At 36.5% G+C, this 13854-nt stretch overlaps 1 protein-coding gene across 1 annotated transcript in view; it reads right to left on the reverse strand.

Annotated features, from left to right (window-relative positions):
* vps8 (VPS8 subunit of CORVET complex) overlaps positions 1-13854 on the reverse strand; it is a 372860-nt gene that overhangs the window by 295722 nt on the left and 63284 nt on the right. Inside the window, exons 21-22 of the mRNA XM_069196707.1 lie at positions 7704-7926; positions 3592-3681 (exon numbers count right to left, since the gene is read on the reverse strand). Coding sequence (XP_069052808.1) covers positions 3592-3681; positions 7704-7926 — 313 coding nt within the window. The remainder of the gene's footprint in view (positions 1-3591; positions 3682-7703; positions 7927-13854) is intronic.

The raw sequence follows: 13854 nt of genomic DNA on the forward strand, positions 1-13854 counted from the left end.
GTTTGTGTAGTGAGATGAGAATGTGGCATTTACACATTCACTAGACTTGAACCCCATTGAAAATTTCCGTGTTAAACTGAGATTACCTGTTTAGAGACCAGGGAACAGACACATGCCTGTCTAGCTTCTACGAGAGGAATGGGACAGACTCTCACAAGACACCGTCTGCAACCGGATGCAAAGCTGCATTATACATAGAGTGTACAGCTTGTGTTACTTCTAATAGATGCTACTAACCTGTGAATAGTTAAAAAAATTCATAACCAATTATTTTTTGTTATACCAACCCCAACTTGTAATAGCCAATTGCATGTTGTTTACATCTCAGCTGGCAGCAATGAGTCCTGCAGCCTCGCACATGGGAGAACAAGAAAGTGTAAGGAAACTCAACTGATCTGTCTGCTTTCAAATTACTCGTCTTTTAACATATCACAAGCTTCACATTCTCCTGACCTGAGGCTCAGTGGATTCGGCCCACACAGACACCATGTCTGCAACTCGAGTGCCAAGAGAGCCTTCACTGACTAATCCCACCCAAAACTCAGCATCGCACAACCAGCTGTGCATCAGCAAGCACCTTTGCTGGTTAAGCTTCTGGTGTGGCACCTCTCCTGTGCATTTTACAGTTGGCAGTACTGATGACAAATCTTGATCACAATAATGAATCAATAATCTTTCATGTCTGTCCAATAACATGTCAGTGCACATCATTTAAAAATGATTGCATGCCATTTTCTTCATGAAAATATGATGGATTTCCTGTAACTATAATTTATTTTTTCTTTTGGATGCAGAAAATGATCAACTCTGCAACACTGTTTAACCCCCCTTCACTTAAAGAAGGTCAGATCACAGTCAATTTTGTCAAATTCACTGAAGAAGAATGTTTATTAATACTTCACCGCATGCCCTGTGGCTGCTCCAGTTGGGTTTTACTTTATTTTTCCTTAACATTTTACATGAGGTGAGTGCAGTTTTTCTGAAGTCACACTGCATAGCATTTTTACAAGTATCTGAGCATATAAAGCATTCAGTCACAAATGTAAGAATATTAACATTTGAGTAACTGAAGGCAAATGAAAACAAATATATGTATCAGATTTGGAAAAAAATAATTGCAGACAGATGACATTCTGAGTTCCAGCAGAGCTACAGTAGACAAACTGGTCTATATGACACACACTGGAACACACAAAAAAAAACAGATAGACAATGGATAAAAAATATGTCTGGTGTAAGAAATATAGTACAGTTCTGGTTATCTGTCTTGATCAGTTATATGCATAAGTGCAGGGGAGTGGAAAACCTGTTTATCGAGATGGAAAAAAAAGATTTCTTTATCCCATTCAGTTACAAAAAAAAGCAGATGAAAATGCTCTCTACAAAATGCTGGGCAGCATCTCTGTTTACTCTCATCAGAATCAGACTTCTCTGATCTCACACCATAATGTCCTAGTTCTCAAATTGGTCAGGTGACAAGGGAGGGTACATTATTATTCCCTACTGCTTTCTGGAGAATGATTTCTAGACAAGAACTGAACTTGTTCACCATTCACAGCCATTCAGATACTGCAGCAACTGCAGATACAGCAGAATAAAAACGCTACTGATTTGTACAAAATGTGCACGCAAAATTATTCAACCCCTTTCCATTTTGCTAAATTAGAAATGATGCAATGATGCATAAGTTAATTATTTTAAAAACTTAAATGCTCAAACTATGCTCTTTTTTGGGCTAAATGTTAAATGTCTGCAAAAAATAGAAAGCAAACTCAAAAAATAAAAAATTGTCTGAGATGTTTTATTGTCAGGATCTTATTTTATTCCCTTGACGTTTTCAGAAAAATAAAAAAATGTTTAGCAAAAAAGGCCCAACTTTCTATGCAATTTTAAAGTGCATTAGCCATCTGAAATAACTGCTTCTGACTAGCTCCCTGTAAACAGATCACTGTCCCTCAACTCAATCTTTCAGTTCCAATAACAAGACCTACCTTAACATCACAGATTTCAGTGACACCTCAACACAATTTTATTATTTTTCCAGATACATTTTAATGTGTGATTAGCTGAGTTAACATTACAGTAAAGCTAGATAATTTAAAAAAAAATAATAAATTTATGCTACAGTGTTCATCCATCATATCTTATTTTTTCTCTGACCTTTGACAATTTGAAACCAATGAGCAGACATAATGTGATAAACCACCTGTGAAACCTCACACACACAGTGCTTTCTGTCTCCTTTTTTAAATAAGAATTTCTTATCAACATTAAGTAACAATATGGCCTTTCATTTGCTTTTCTACTGAGGAACTTTTTAAAGCTCAGGCCATTAACAAAGCAAGCATGATCTTAAACTTGTAAATGTCAATCTTTGATTGGACAATTTAATCTTTTTCTCCCAATGTCCAAATTGTTCATGCATAATAGCTGATGATATTGATTAATCAAAGGAGAAGCATCAGTTTTTCAAAAATGTTACTTGCCTGTCTGATTTTATGAATTTGCTTTCTACGCCTGTAATGTGAAAAGTCAGCTGTGAAAAAGATCATTAAGGCAGTGGATCTTTCCATTGGAAAGACGCCCACATAAATGCATAGTAACTTATTCTAAATAAACTTGCAGAGAAGCTGGGGATTCTCATTCGTTCTGCTTTAACCCTATATCTTCAAAAGCCCTCAGTCATCTTTGTATAAACCCTGTTCCCTGTCTCTTTTAAAATGAATGCTTGTGTTTCCTGAACTAAGAACTAGTTACACACTTTCTTTTTGTAAGGCTTAACTCAATCCACTGCAAATTCTCCCCCCCACCAGTCCTATAACTGCATTTTCTCCAAGCTTTTATCACTGGCTGCTCTACAGAACATCCATTTACTTTCAATAGTGGAGGCTTGTATTTGCGAACCTCTAAGACTCGCTGTAAAAATTCTTCAAAAGCTAGAGAGAAATTTTAAAGATTAAAGGTTATTGGCAATCACTGGCTCAAAGGAAAGACACTGAAGGCTTCAGTGATTGCATTGAAAAAGACAACGGGATAATAAATGGTCTTGAAGCTGTTAAATAAGGGAGCATTTAACATCAAAGGCACGTGAAATGAAAACATGACCTAGTCTGAGAATGAAAAGGTATTCAGACTCAACTTAATGGGTCAAAAGATAACACTCAAGCTTTCAGCATACCTATAACTTTGGGAAATGGCAGCTGCAAAATCTGGAGAGAAATTGGGATGCAAGTTTCCATTTTTTTGGTACTACTAATAACTTCATCCATCTGGCTGGGTTCACCTTCCAAGGTATTCTCACACTCTGTTCCAAGTGGAATTTTAGAATGGCCATTACATACTGAGGTGAAGGTGCGAGCAAATGAAAATGCTAAAACCAGTTGTAAAAAAAGTAGAGTCATGAATATGCTTCTGCAAACAAGTTTGTACAAACAGTCTCAATATTTGAAAAAAAATCTTTTCAACCCAATTTAGATTTGCCACACACTGCATGACTGGTATTTTAAAGGTATTCATATTTCAGAAAGCACTAAACATCCAATCATTCTCTGTTAAAATAACTTTTAATAAATTTATTAAAGAAGTACTTACCTCCATCGGAGTGATGTAGTCATTCATTCCACTGTTATAGACATAAATCATGGCATCATAAAGCTGGTTTTCCCAACATAATTTTACCACCTGAAAGCAAACATGATTAGTCAATACTCAATCTTTTAATAAATCACATTGTTACCTGATGGACACTAAGCATTCCTGTGATGTTTTTAAGATTTGTGATCTGCCAAAGACACATGGAAGGCCTTTAAGGCAATTCACAATACTTGGTAAACTACTAAAACTGTTCATTGTCACTCTTACCATTGCTTGTTTTAGTATATCTTTATTTATTATTAATCCATAGGTTAACATGTCTTCCTACTGACAGAGGCCATTGTGTTAAAGAAGGTCCCTTGTGACATCATATTTGAAACACTTTGAGTTCTTCATATCTCATTTTCCCTCTTTGTAAAGGCCAGAGAGTTAATCTCATTGTTATTACTACACCCGGGAACAAATGTAACACTAGCAATCATTTCTTGGGGATAGAAAAGACTTTTTGCATTTCATATAATTTCTATGACCTTGTTGCTGTATGATCTGGCAGCACATACACCACATATCAGTATGTTAAAGATGGCTAAGCTTAGGGTTTAACTTTGCAACAATTTGCTATACTGTTTGATAGCAAGAGGTCCGTTTCAACTGTACTGGCATTACAAAAAAACTGCTCATTTTTTCTAAATTAGAGGAATGAAACAGCTCAAAGGAGAAGCACCAGGAGAGGCTGGTGGTGGAGGGATTGAGACCTTTCCTTAAATATCTTGTTAAACTACAAAGGTCATGCCAATCTCAATCTCCTAAAGAAACTAAGTTCTTGTAGCATTACAGGATAAGTTTGGAGCTGTGGACAAAATCCCCCATATTCTTCTGTTACTTCACCTACTCTGTTTCCAGAAATCGTATGAAAGGCTCATTCTGTAGGGATTGCAGTTATCTATATATCTTTTTTACTGAACCTCTGCTGAATGCAAATTTGCTGGCACGGTCTTTGATCTTTTGCAGCTGTTGATGATCTTTTAGCAATTTCTTTCCCTTTTCTGAAGCAGACTTAAAGCCCATTGTGTTTTGCTGAAATTTCAAGATCACATTTATGCAAATTTCATAAATTTAATAAATACAAGGTCTGACTGTGCTTTATGGGCATACTTTGGAAGTATACAATCTTGATCCCAAATATTTCTGATTGACTTTTTGAAAAGCAGGTGAACTTTATGTTTTTTTACTGTCTTATACTGTTTGCTTCAGATCTACATCTAAATAAAATACCTTATCTAGATGGAAAGGTGTGAGTTCAGAAACATTAGAAGTATGGGATCTGATTTCTGTTTCTGATTAAGCCACTATTACAGTGGATCATGTATTAATAATAGGACCAGTATTTTTATTTTAATCTCCTACATTTGTACATGAATGTGTATCTAATTCAATATGTCTTGATCAACTGATGATCAACTGTTTGATTCCAATATTAAGTAAACACACTAAGGAAAAGTCTATATAATGATTTAGAAGCTAGAACAAAAACTAGAAAGACAGTATTTAACATCAGTGTGTCCAGCCACAATGGAAGTTTGTACCTCATTTGTATATTTACCTGTAATTATATTAGTGATAATATAAGCAATTCGCAGTCCTTCAATAATATTACACATCCCATGATCTCATGTTTTAGTGGACATTTCCTGCCACAGTATTTTATACTTCTTTCTGTGGCTATAGCCACATCTCAGGTCAAGAAGAGTTAAACAGATCTCTCAATATCCATAATAATACATAAAAGCTTTCCCAGCTGTGCAATTTGCAGATCTTATCTGAGGCTAATCTATATCATTTCTCATGTCATGAGTGCGCTGGGTAACTGGGCAGAGAGGCAGCTGGGTGCTCTGTCCCCCTTTCCATCTTTGTTATAGAATAGCCCAGCCAGCGCTGCGCTGAGCTCTGATTACAGAATCAATCACAGGCACTTGCACCCGTCAGCCTGCACAATCCTAATGGACTTGTGTGTAAAGGTCCAAGCGAATAACCAGCTGAGCCTAAAGATCCAGTCATAACACAAACAGAGCAACAGCTCAAAAGCAGAGAAACTCACTTCTGAAAACATAGAGGCACAAAAGCATGTGTGTTGGTAAGGATGAACCGCAGAAGCAAAGTGTTACCTTTTTTAAAATAAAGCAGCAATGTAAGTGGAAATAATAAAGAACGATGATTGAGATGTATGGACAGGGGTTTAATAATGACATAAATATAGGGCTTTCAAGAACAACGTACACCAAACTGTAGGAACTAAGTTTAGCCTGGAAACCCAATAGTTAAAACGGAACATGGAGCTAATCAAGAGTCTTGTGACCCTATGAACTGGCATATGTACTGTAATAGAGGGATTCAGGTTCAACAGGACAGGTAAGTGTAAATAATAAATAAAAAAAGCTGACTAGCATTCAAAGCTCGTTTCATCTAATGATTGAGTTCAGATAGGTGTAATAGGTGACTAACCTTGGCAAAGACTGTTTTGAAACACTTTCCCCAGTGTTTGATTTCCCCAGCTCAGTAACACTTGCAGTTGTGTGAGTTAGTGCTGAATAAGCAGGATTTCTTTATGGATGTTAAATTAAAAAGACCCAAACTGCTCTTAATTCTTCCGTTCATTTATGCCACTGAACATAAATCACTCACCCAACACTGACGATTCGGTATATTGAAAATGAAGCTTTATAAGCACGCATACTTTGCATTGTACTAAATCCACACACACTTGTACTGTTTATGACATTATGAAATGATTTTCAGGTGGCTGCTTATTCATGTATTTGAGTAATTTTATTTTTGACTACATGGATGCAAAGGCCAGATAAATTCTTACTCAGCTGCCAGTAAGAAAACTATCACAAGAAAATGACTCACTAAAAAAAACCCAACACCAGAACAATGGGTCAATGTTGTGAAAGAGATTTATATAATGGAAAAGATCATATTTTCTCTTAGGTTACAAGTGGAAAGGTTTAGAAAATACTGGCAAGCCTGGATTGGGTTTGTGGCTCCATTGAGACTTGATTTTCTTCTGTGAAAGAGAATGAAGCAGTCTTTTGTCTAAATTGTTGGTTGTTTGTTGTGATTTTGCTGATTATATTGCTAGATGTAACCTCCTATGACAGCATAATGTAAATAGTTAATTATATAATCATAAAATGAAAGATGAAAGCAGTAAATTATTTAACTTTGCATATGTTGTATTTGTAAATCCTTTCATCGTTAAATAAAAAGTTAAAAAATAATTTCCATATTTATAAAACAATACAAGACAATGATGTAACAATGCAATGATTGTAAATCCCAAAATATTCTTTACACTTATGAAGTTCCAGTACAAAGGTTGTACTGTATTTAATAATGATGATTCACATAGGTGAAAGGTTTTAACTGTAAGAAAATTACTAAATAATTTACCAACAACAGTAGCATTAATAGAAAGCAATGATAATCAAGCAGCCATATCACCCTGCAACTCACAACTGGCAAACCACTAATGCTAAGCAGGTAGTTAGTACCTGGATGGTAACCTCCTGGGAAAACTATGGTAGCTGCTGGAAGAGGTGTTAGAGAGGCCAGTGGGTGACGGGGACACTATACTGTAAAAATGCGCCGTCCTTTGAATGAGACGCAAAAACCACGGTCCTGACTTTGGTTATGGTTATGGTTATTAAAAATCCCAGGGTGTTTCTCGAAAAGAGTAGGGGTGTTACTCCGGTGTTCCTGGCTAAATTTTCCATTGGCCTTTAACAAGCATAGCTTCCTAATAATCCCCAACTATGAATTGGCTCTGTCACTCTGCTCTCCTCTCCACTGATAGCTGGTGTGTGGTGCACTATGCTGCCGTCGCATCATCCAGGTAGATGCTGCACATAGGTGGTGGTTGAGGGGAGTCCCTATTGCCTGTAAAGCGCTTTGAGCGGAATGTCCAGAAAAGCGCCAAATGAGTTCTAAATATATATATATGAGTGCTATATGAGGTACAGGTCCACAACAACACATTGATCCAAAACACTGAGTAAAGGTGAGAGCAGAAATGTGGTGTAGCAGGGGGCTAAGCAGAGAACACTGACCTGCAGGATATCTAGGCTGGTGATGTCCATGTGGACCAGGCAGTTTTCCACACTGTCCATCATTCCATTGTCCTGGAAGTGAGAGAGGAGGTCCTTCATGACATGGACAGTGAGGCCATTCAGCCGGTCGCTGAGGATGTATGGTTCTAGACACTCCAGGAACACTCCCCGGGCCACCGAGTTCTCTACCAGCTTGGGGTAGATTTGGTTAAAGAGTAGGTCCCTATGCAGGAAACAATGCAGTTAATCCAGTTAAGCAAATATCTAAGGTGTCACAGAAGAAGCAGCACATACAGTAACACTACACTAATGGAAGTCATTCAATACACCACACAAACCTTTCCATACTTAACATACGGAACTGTTATATAAATGTATGTTTCAGATTTTTAAAAAGACTGTAAAGGCAGTTCCAAAACCTTACCTTTTGTACTTCATGGTTGATTTTGATCAGGTATTTTGATTTTGATGGTATTTTAGGGATCAATGTCATGCTGAAATGTACAACCTCTTTACAGATTCAACTTCTTCTCTGACTCTGGAACATTAGCTTCTAGGATTTGTTGATATTTAGTCGAATCCATTCTCCTGTATTACTGTCTGCCACACAAACCCAAAACATAACAGATCTCCCCCCATGCTTAATGGCTTTTCTTCAAACGCTTCACCCATTTTTCTCTAAATGTATCTTCTACAGTTGTGGCAAAAAAGTAAAACTTTATTTTCATAATTCCACAGCACTTTGTTGATCAACGTTTTGTTGTGCAGGCTTTAAGTTTTCAGGTGTTTTGTGATAGTCATTGAAAGGTTTTCTTCTGACAACTCTCCCATGCAGATAACCTTTTTTGCAAACAACACTATACTGTGGACCTGTGGATAACTTCTCCAGTGTCAACTAAACTTTTCTTCAGGTTCTCTGCAGTGATCTGGGGGTTCCGCTATGCAGATCTGACGAGTTTTCAAAAGTTCTATGAGATTGTTCTGAGTCTTTCAGATCTTGCCTTGATTTTAACAGTTCCCTGTAACTTCCATTTTTTAATGATGTTTCAAAAAATTGAAATTTCAAACTGGAAATTCAAACCGCTTTGTAAGACTGAATCAGAAAGCTGCTTAGAGGAGCTCATTGTTGTTGAAAGTAATAATAATAATTAATAATTGCTTACACTTATATAGCGCTTTTCTGGACACTCCACTCAAAGCACTTTACAGGTAATGGGGACTCCCCTCCACCACCACCAATGTGCAGCATCCACCTGGATGATGCAACAGCAGTCATAGTGCGCCAGAACGCTCAACACACACCAGCTATCAGTGGGGAGGAGAACAGAGTTCTGAGAGTTCTGAAGCCAATTCATAGATGGAGATTATTAGGAGGCTTGGTAAGGGCCAATGGGAAGTTTGGCCAGGACCAGGTTTCACCCCTAGTCTTTTTTTGTGAAATGCCCTGGGATTTGTAATGACCATAGAGAGTCAGGACCTCGGTTTTACGTCTCATTCGAAGGACAGCACCTTTTTTACAGTATAGTCTCCCCATCACTATACTGGGGCATTAGGACCCACATGGACCGCAGGGTGAGCACCCCCTGCTGGCCCCACTAACACCTCTTCCAGCAGCAACCTTAGTTTTTCCCAGGAAGTCTCCTATCCAGGTACTGACTGGGCTCACACCTGCTTAGCTTCAGTGGGTTGCCAGTTGTGAGTTGCAGGGTGATATGGCTGCTGGAAAGTAGGCAGAACAACAATCATAACCTGATCAGGTCTGGTCAGAGTACTTGCTTAACCCTGGAATTGCCTTCACCTGACTTAATTTAAGGCCTAATGAGTCAATCAAGTTTTGGGGCCTTTGAAAATTTTTAAAAAGCTGTAATGAATCAAATGAAAGGATTCCCAAACTTTAGAAATGGTAATTAATTGTAATTTTACATTATAATTTGCAGAAAAATGTTAGGTGTAACTTTGTACCATGTAGAGGTTGTGTCACTCAGTTAGAGATTTGATTAAACAATTTAACCAGGGATGCCTCAACTTTTGTACGCAACTATATATAGTATCAAGCATGTGTGAGACAGCTCAGATCAAAGAGAAGTCATCTAGACACCAAATAAAGTCCTGTTCAGTTTTCAGTAATTTAACAATGGTTTATTACCAAAGCAAACACACCTATCTCATTGTTTTACATTTTACATTTCACCTACGTTGTTCTTTAATAATCAGTTGAAAATATCAGTGGCTCCTAACCTTGGTCTTGGAGGAACATTGTTGGACTTCATTCCAGCACAGCTCAAAATTTAGTGCTAAATGATAACTTTATTGATCTCCTTGCTTGTTTAGATTTTTATTCTCATAATTTCTTCAGTTAGTCTTGACTAATAAAAATACCCTACTTCAACGGTACTATTTTGATCAACTTTAGCATACAGAACATTACACAACCTCTCATCAACTCAAATGATATTATTTCTGACTGAACAGCTCTTACTAGTTGATCAATTGTTGATTAACTGAAATAGGTGGAAATGACAATGTACAAGACTCCTGTGATGATTTTTTTTCTTCTGCACTGGTCCAATTGGCAGTTCTCAGAAACGCAGAAATTGGTATTAATTACAAATCACATTTGACCTTTTAACAGGTAAAAGCAAAATTGACAGATGTGTCCCTAAATAGAAACTGAAATTAATTTGCTCCTGATTCACAGAAAATGGCTGGAACAAAAGATACAGTATTCTTCCATGACCAGAGGAGCCACTGGAATCTACTGTATATTAACTGAAATGTTGTGAGCAAAGTGTCAAATGAAAGAACATAACATTAGCTAAAACTAGTTAAAATGCACTATTTCAAACAGCATTTTTTTGTCTTATGGTACTATGCTTGCAATACGCTAAAAAATATTAAAATTAGCAACAATTACTGAGAACAAAGCTGAAGTATCCACCTCCCCCCCTCCCCCTTCTGATTTCCTTTTATAAATGTCACCCTCAGACACTGCATCTGCCCCATGATATGTTGGATATTTCAGTTTAGTATACCATTCTGCTTTTCTTAAGAATTTTTGAATGGTTGTAACTAGGATATAATTTACCTTGGTTTTGTTCTGGCAAAACTGCACTGTCAGTTTGGAGATTCCCAGTACCTGTCAGCTAAGTGATATGGCCTAATGTCTAATCTGGGCCAAGGATAATAATCTGCTTTGTCAGTAAGGTCCTTTTCTGGTTCAGTTCTTTTCAAATACAAATACAATTGGGTTAAAAGCATCAAACTTCATTCTTGGTGAAGAAATCTAGGAAGAACACAACTGGACACACAGATAAATATAAAGAGTTTCCAATGGTCCTTTTCTTTTACAAAATAATAATTATTTCCATTATTTAAAATGAATATATTCTGTATCATTGCAATCTACAAAGCTTCTTCTGAGATGGGCAGTGATAAATATTTTAAAGATTGTTCTTGTTCCAGATCATTTTTATTGTAGTAAGAATTTACAATTTTCAATTAAACTTTAAGCTATCAGAGAAGAAGAAATTAATACAGACCAAAGCTCTAAAACTCAGGCATCGATTTATCTTTGAACATTAAGATAAATTTAAGAGACATTATACTTGACTGTCTTCAATAAAGCTGAATAAAAATGAACAAAAAGTCCTTTTATTTTGATTCTTCTGACACACACACTTTAACAGAGTCCATTAAACTCTGTGCAGAGCAACCTGTCTTATTGATCTGAAGAGTGGAGACCACAGATGAAAGGATGATGAAAGCTGCCTGCTCTGGGAAGCGAATTAGCCTTTGGAGTCAATACTGACCATAAAATGACTTTGTTTTCATGTTTGATTCACCCGTTTAGAGCTACTAGTGCAACACTAAAAATAAAAGCAAAATAAGTGACTTAAGCCTGACATAACAGAAGTTGAAACACAAAACACAAGCAGCTGACATTATAGACAATGGTACTAAGTTGTAATATTAAGCTGGCTGCTGTAAAGTTATCAATTGTAAGTGCTGATAAAAGCAGATACTTGACTAGATAAAATTCCAGAGGCAGGACATGGGGGCAATATACTGCAGTACAATTCACTGTTTTTTATTTTACACACACAGATGGTCATCAAACCCACAAAATACCAGACAATTCAATTTTACATCTATGAAGTAAACATGCAATAATAAATAAAACAAAATTCAGATTTCGGCAAATTAATTCAATGAAAAACTGTGTTGTCTAACTTCAAGTCCGACAATGTCATATAAAGGCATCTGCCTCTTGAGTTAGAAGGCATGAACAAAGATGAAGACTAGAGAGCTGTCTATGACAGAAAAGCAAGTAATTGTAAAGATAAGAGCAAAGAAAATTCCAGTTGAAACCACTGCATGAAATGTCTTGTTGAAAAAAGTAAAAAAAAAAGTACAGTGAGATAAGAGAGTAGGAATGAGCACTAACAGGCGAGAAGTAGGTTTTGTTTAGAGTAACAGTTTCAAAGGCTTAAAAATGTAACCTCATCAAAATGTGAAATGGGGATACCTGAAAGGAATTCAGACAGAGTGATGTCATTCTGTTAATATTAGTCACCAATACTTGATATCTGATGCTGCCAAACTGTTAAAAGGTAAAAAATATAGGAGATCAGACAGATTCTTAAATGCAGACAACACATGATGACATGTTTGGATCGTTTGGATCTAACACTGTTGATAAAGGGAAAAAAACATACGATGTCCTTCTATTTGGGCTATAGACCCTCCAATTTGTTCTGAATCCCAAGTTTGTGAGTAATAATATTCAAAACTGTCAGTCCAACACTTCAAAACTGAAACCACTTTTTACTGAATTTACATAATTCCCAAGAGTCCTGGGGGAAAAATATACTTCTGGCAAAAAAATATAAAAATTACATGTCTGTAAATTCATATCCATGCCAGTTTTCATAGAAATTGGACACAGTGTTCAATGGACACCATGTTTTACCTTAAAGGTCAATTAATCAGAATGTGAAAATATTGTTTCCTAATGACATAAACTGATGTCCTTTTCACATTAAGACAAAATGCATGAAATGTCAATGTGGTTTGGAAAATAAGGGCAAGGACAGGCAGAACTGATTGTTCTGCCTCCCCAAGTAAAAAATAATAAATTTACAGCAGGCATTTTGCTTTCACTTAAGTAAATGCATTTCTACAGCATTGCATTTTTCTGCTATTGCGCCAGAGCATTAATGTTGTAGGATTCTAATCCCAATATGCAGGATATTTGTTTAAAATAACCTAAATGCTCCCCTCACCCCCTACATTTCAGTAGAAAAAATGTTGTTACTCTGACAAGTCTTTCTATTAGACACTTTTATCAGCCTGTGTTTTAAATAAAGCTGATATCAGCTCCTCTAGACAGTTAATTTCACACTGCCAGATCCAATCACCTTTCTCTGGATGCTACACAGCTATCAACCAGCACACAGTTACACTGATGTGCTCCAGACCAGCAAATCCAGGACCTTTCACGCACATAGATAATTGCCTCAGGAGAGAAATAAGGGCCTTCTGAACATTTCTGTGTCACAAAGACCTATTCCATTTTCTGTTTTTAAAAAAAGTTGAGACACTATCCCTTAGAAAGTCAATTTAGAAATTAAAAATGCAAGGAAAAGCACAAAGCTCAAATACATTCTCCACATCTTGAAATACTGAACATATGTTAAAAATCACCATAAAAAATTTTCTCACAACTGTCTAAAATGTCTATTTGCCAAAGGGATAGGTAACGGTCACAAATAAGTTTCCATTAGATTTTTTTTAAATCTAAAAATGTAGGAAAAAAGTAAAACACTGTAACAATTTGAGAGTTGCACTTTAAATGAAAAATGTTTAAATGACAAGAGAACAAAAACAGGTGGAAGCAAAAGATCAATTAGGAAAAACCTGTACTGCAACTTGAAAAGCTAGAGTGAATATACAATGCAACTCAGACATTTTCTCAGAGTGAATTTTTCACATTTGTAAGCTAAGGCAAAGGGAGCCCTTTTGGTCTCCAAACGTTAATGGTTTTAAAGTACATAAGTTCAACACAGGGTAATGAAAGAATGCAAAGTTATTTGTTGAACATTTTCCTCACGACCTTCAAATAATGGAATGGCCTGCATAATTTAATCAATTG

The sequence above is a fragment of the Lepisosteus oculatus genome, chromosome 12 (assembly GCF_040954835.1).
Source record: "Lepisosteus oculatus isolate fLepOcu1 chromosome 12, fLepOcu1.hap2, whole genome shotgun sequence".
In the NCBI taxonomy this organism is placed as follows: domain Eukaryota; kingdom Metazoa; phylum Chordata; class Actinopteri; order Semionotiformes; family Lepisosteidae; genus Lepisosteus; species Lepisosteus oculatus.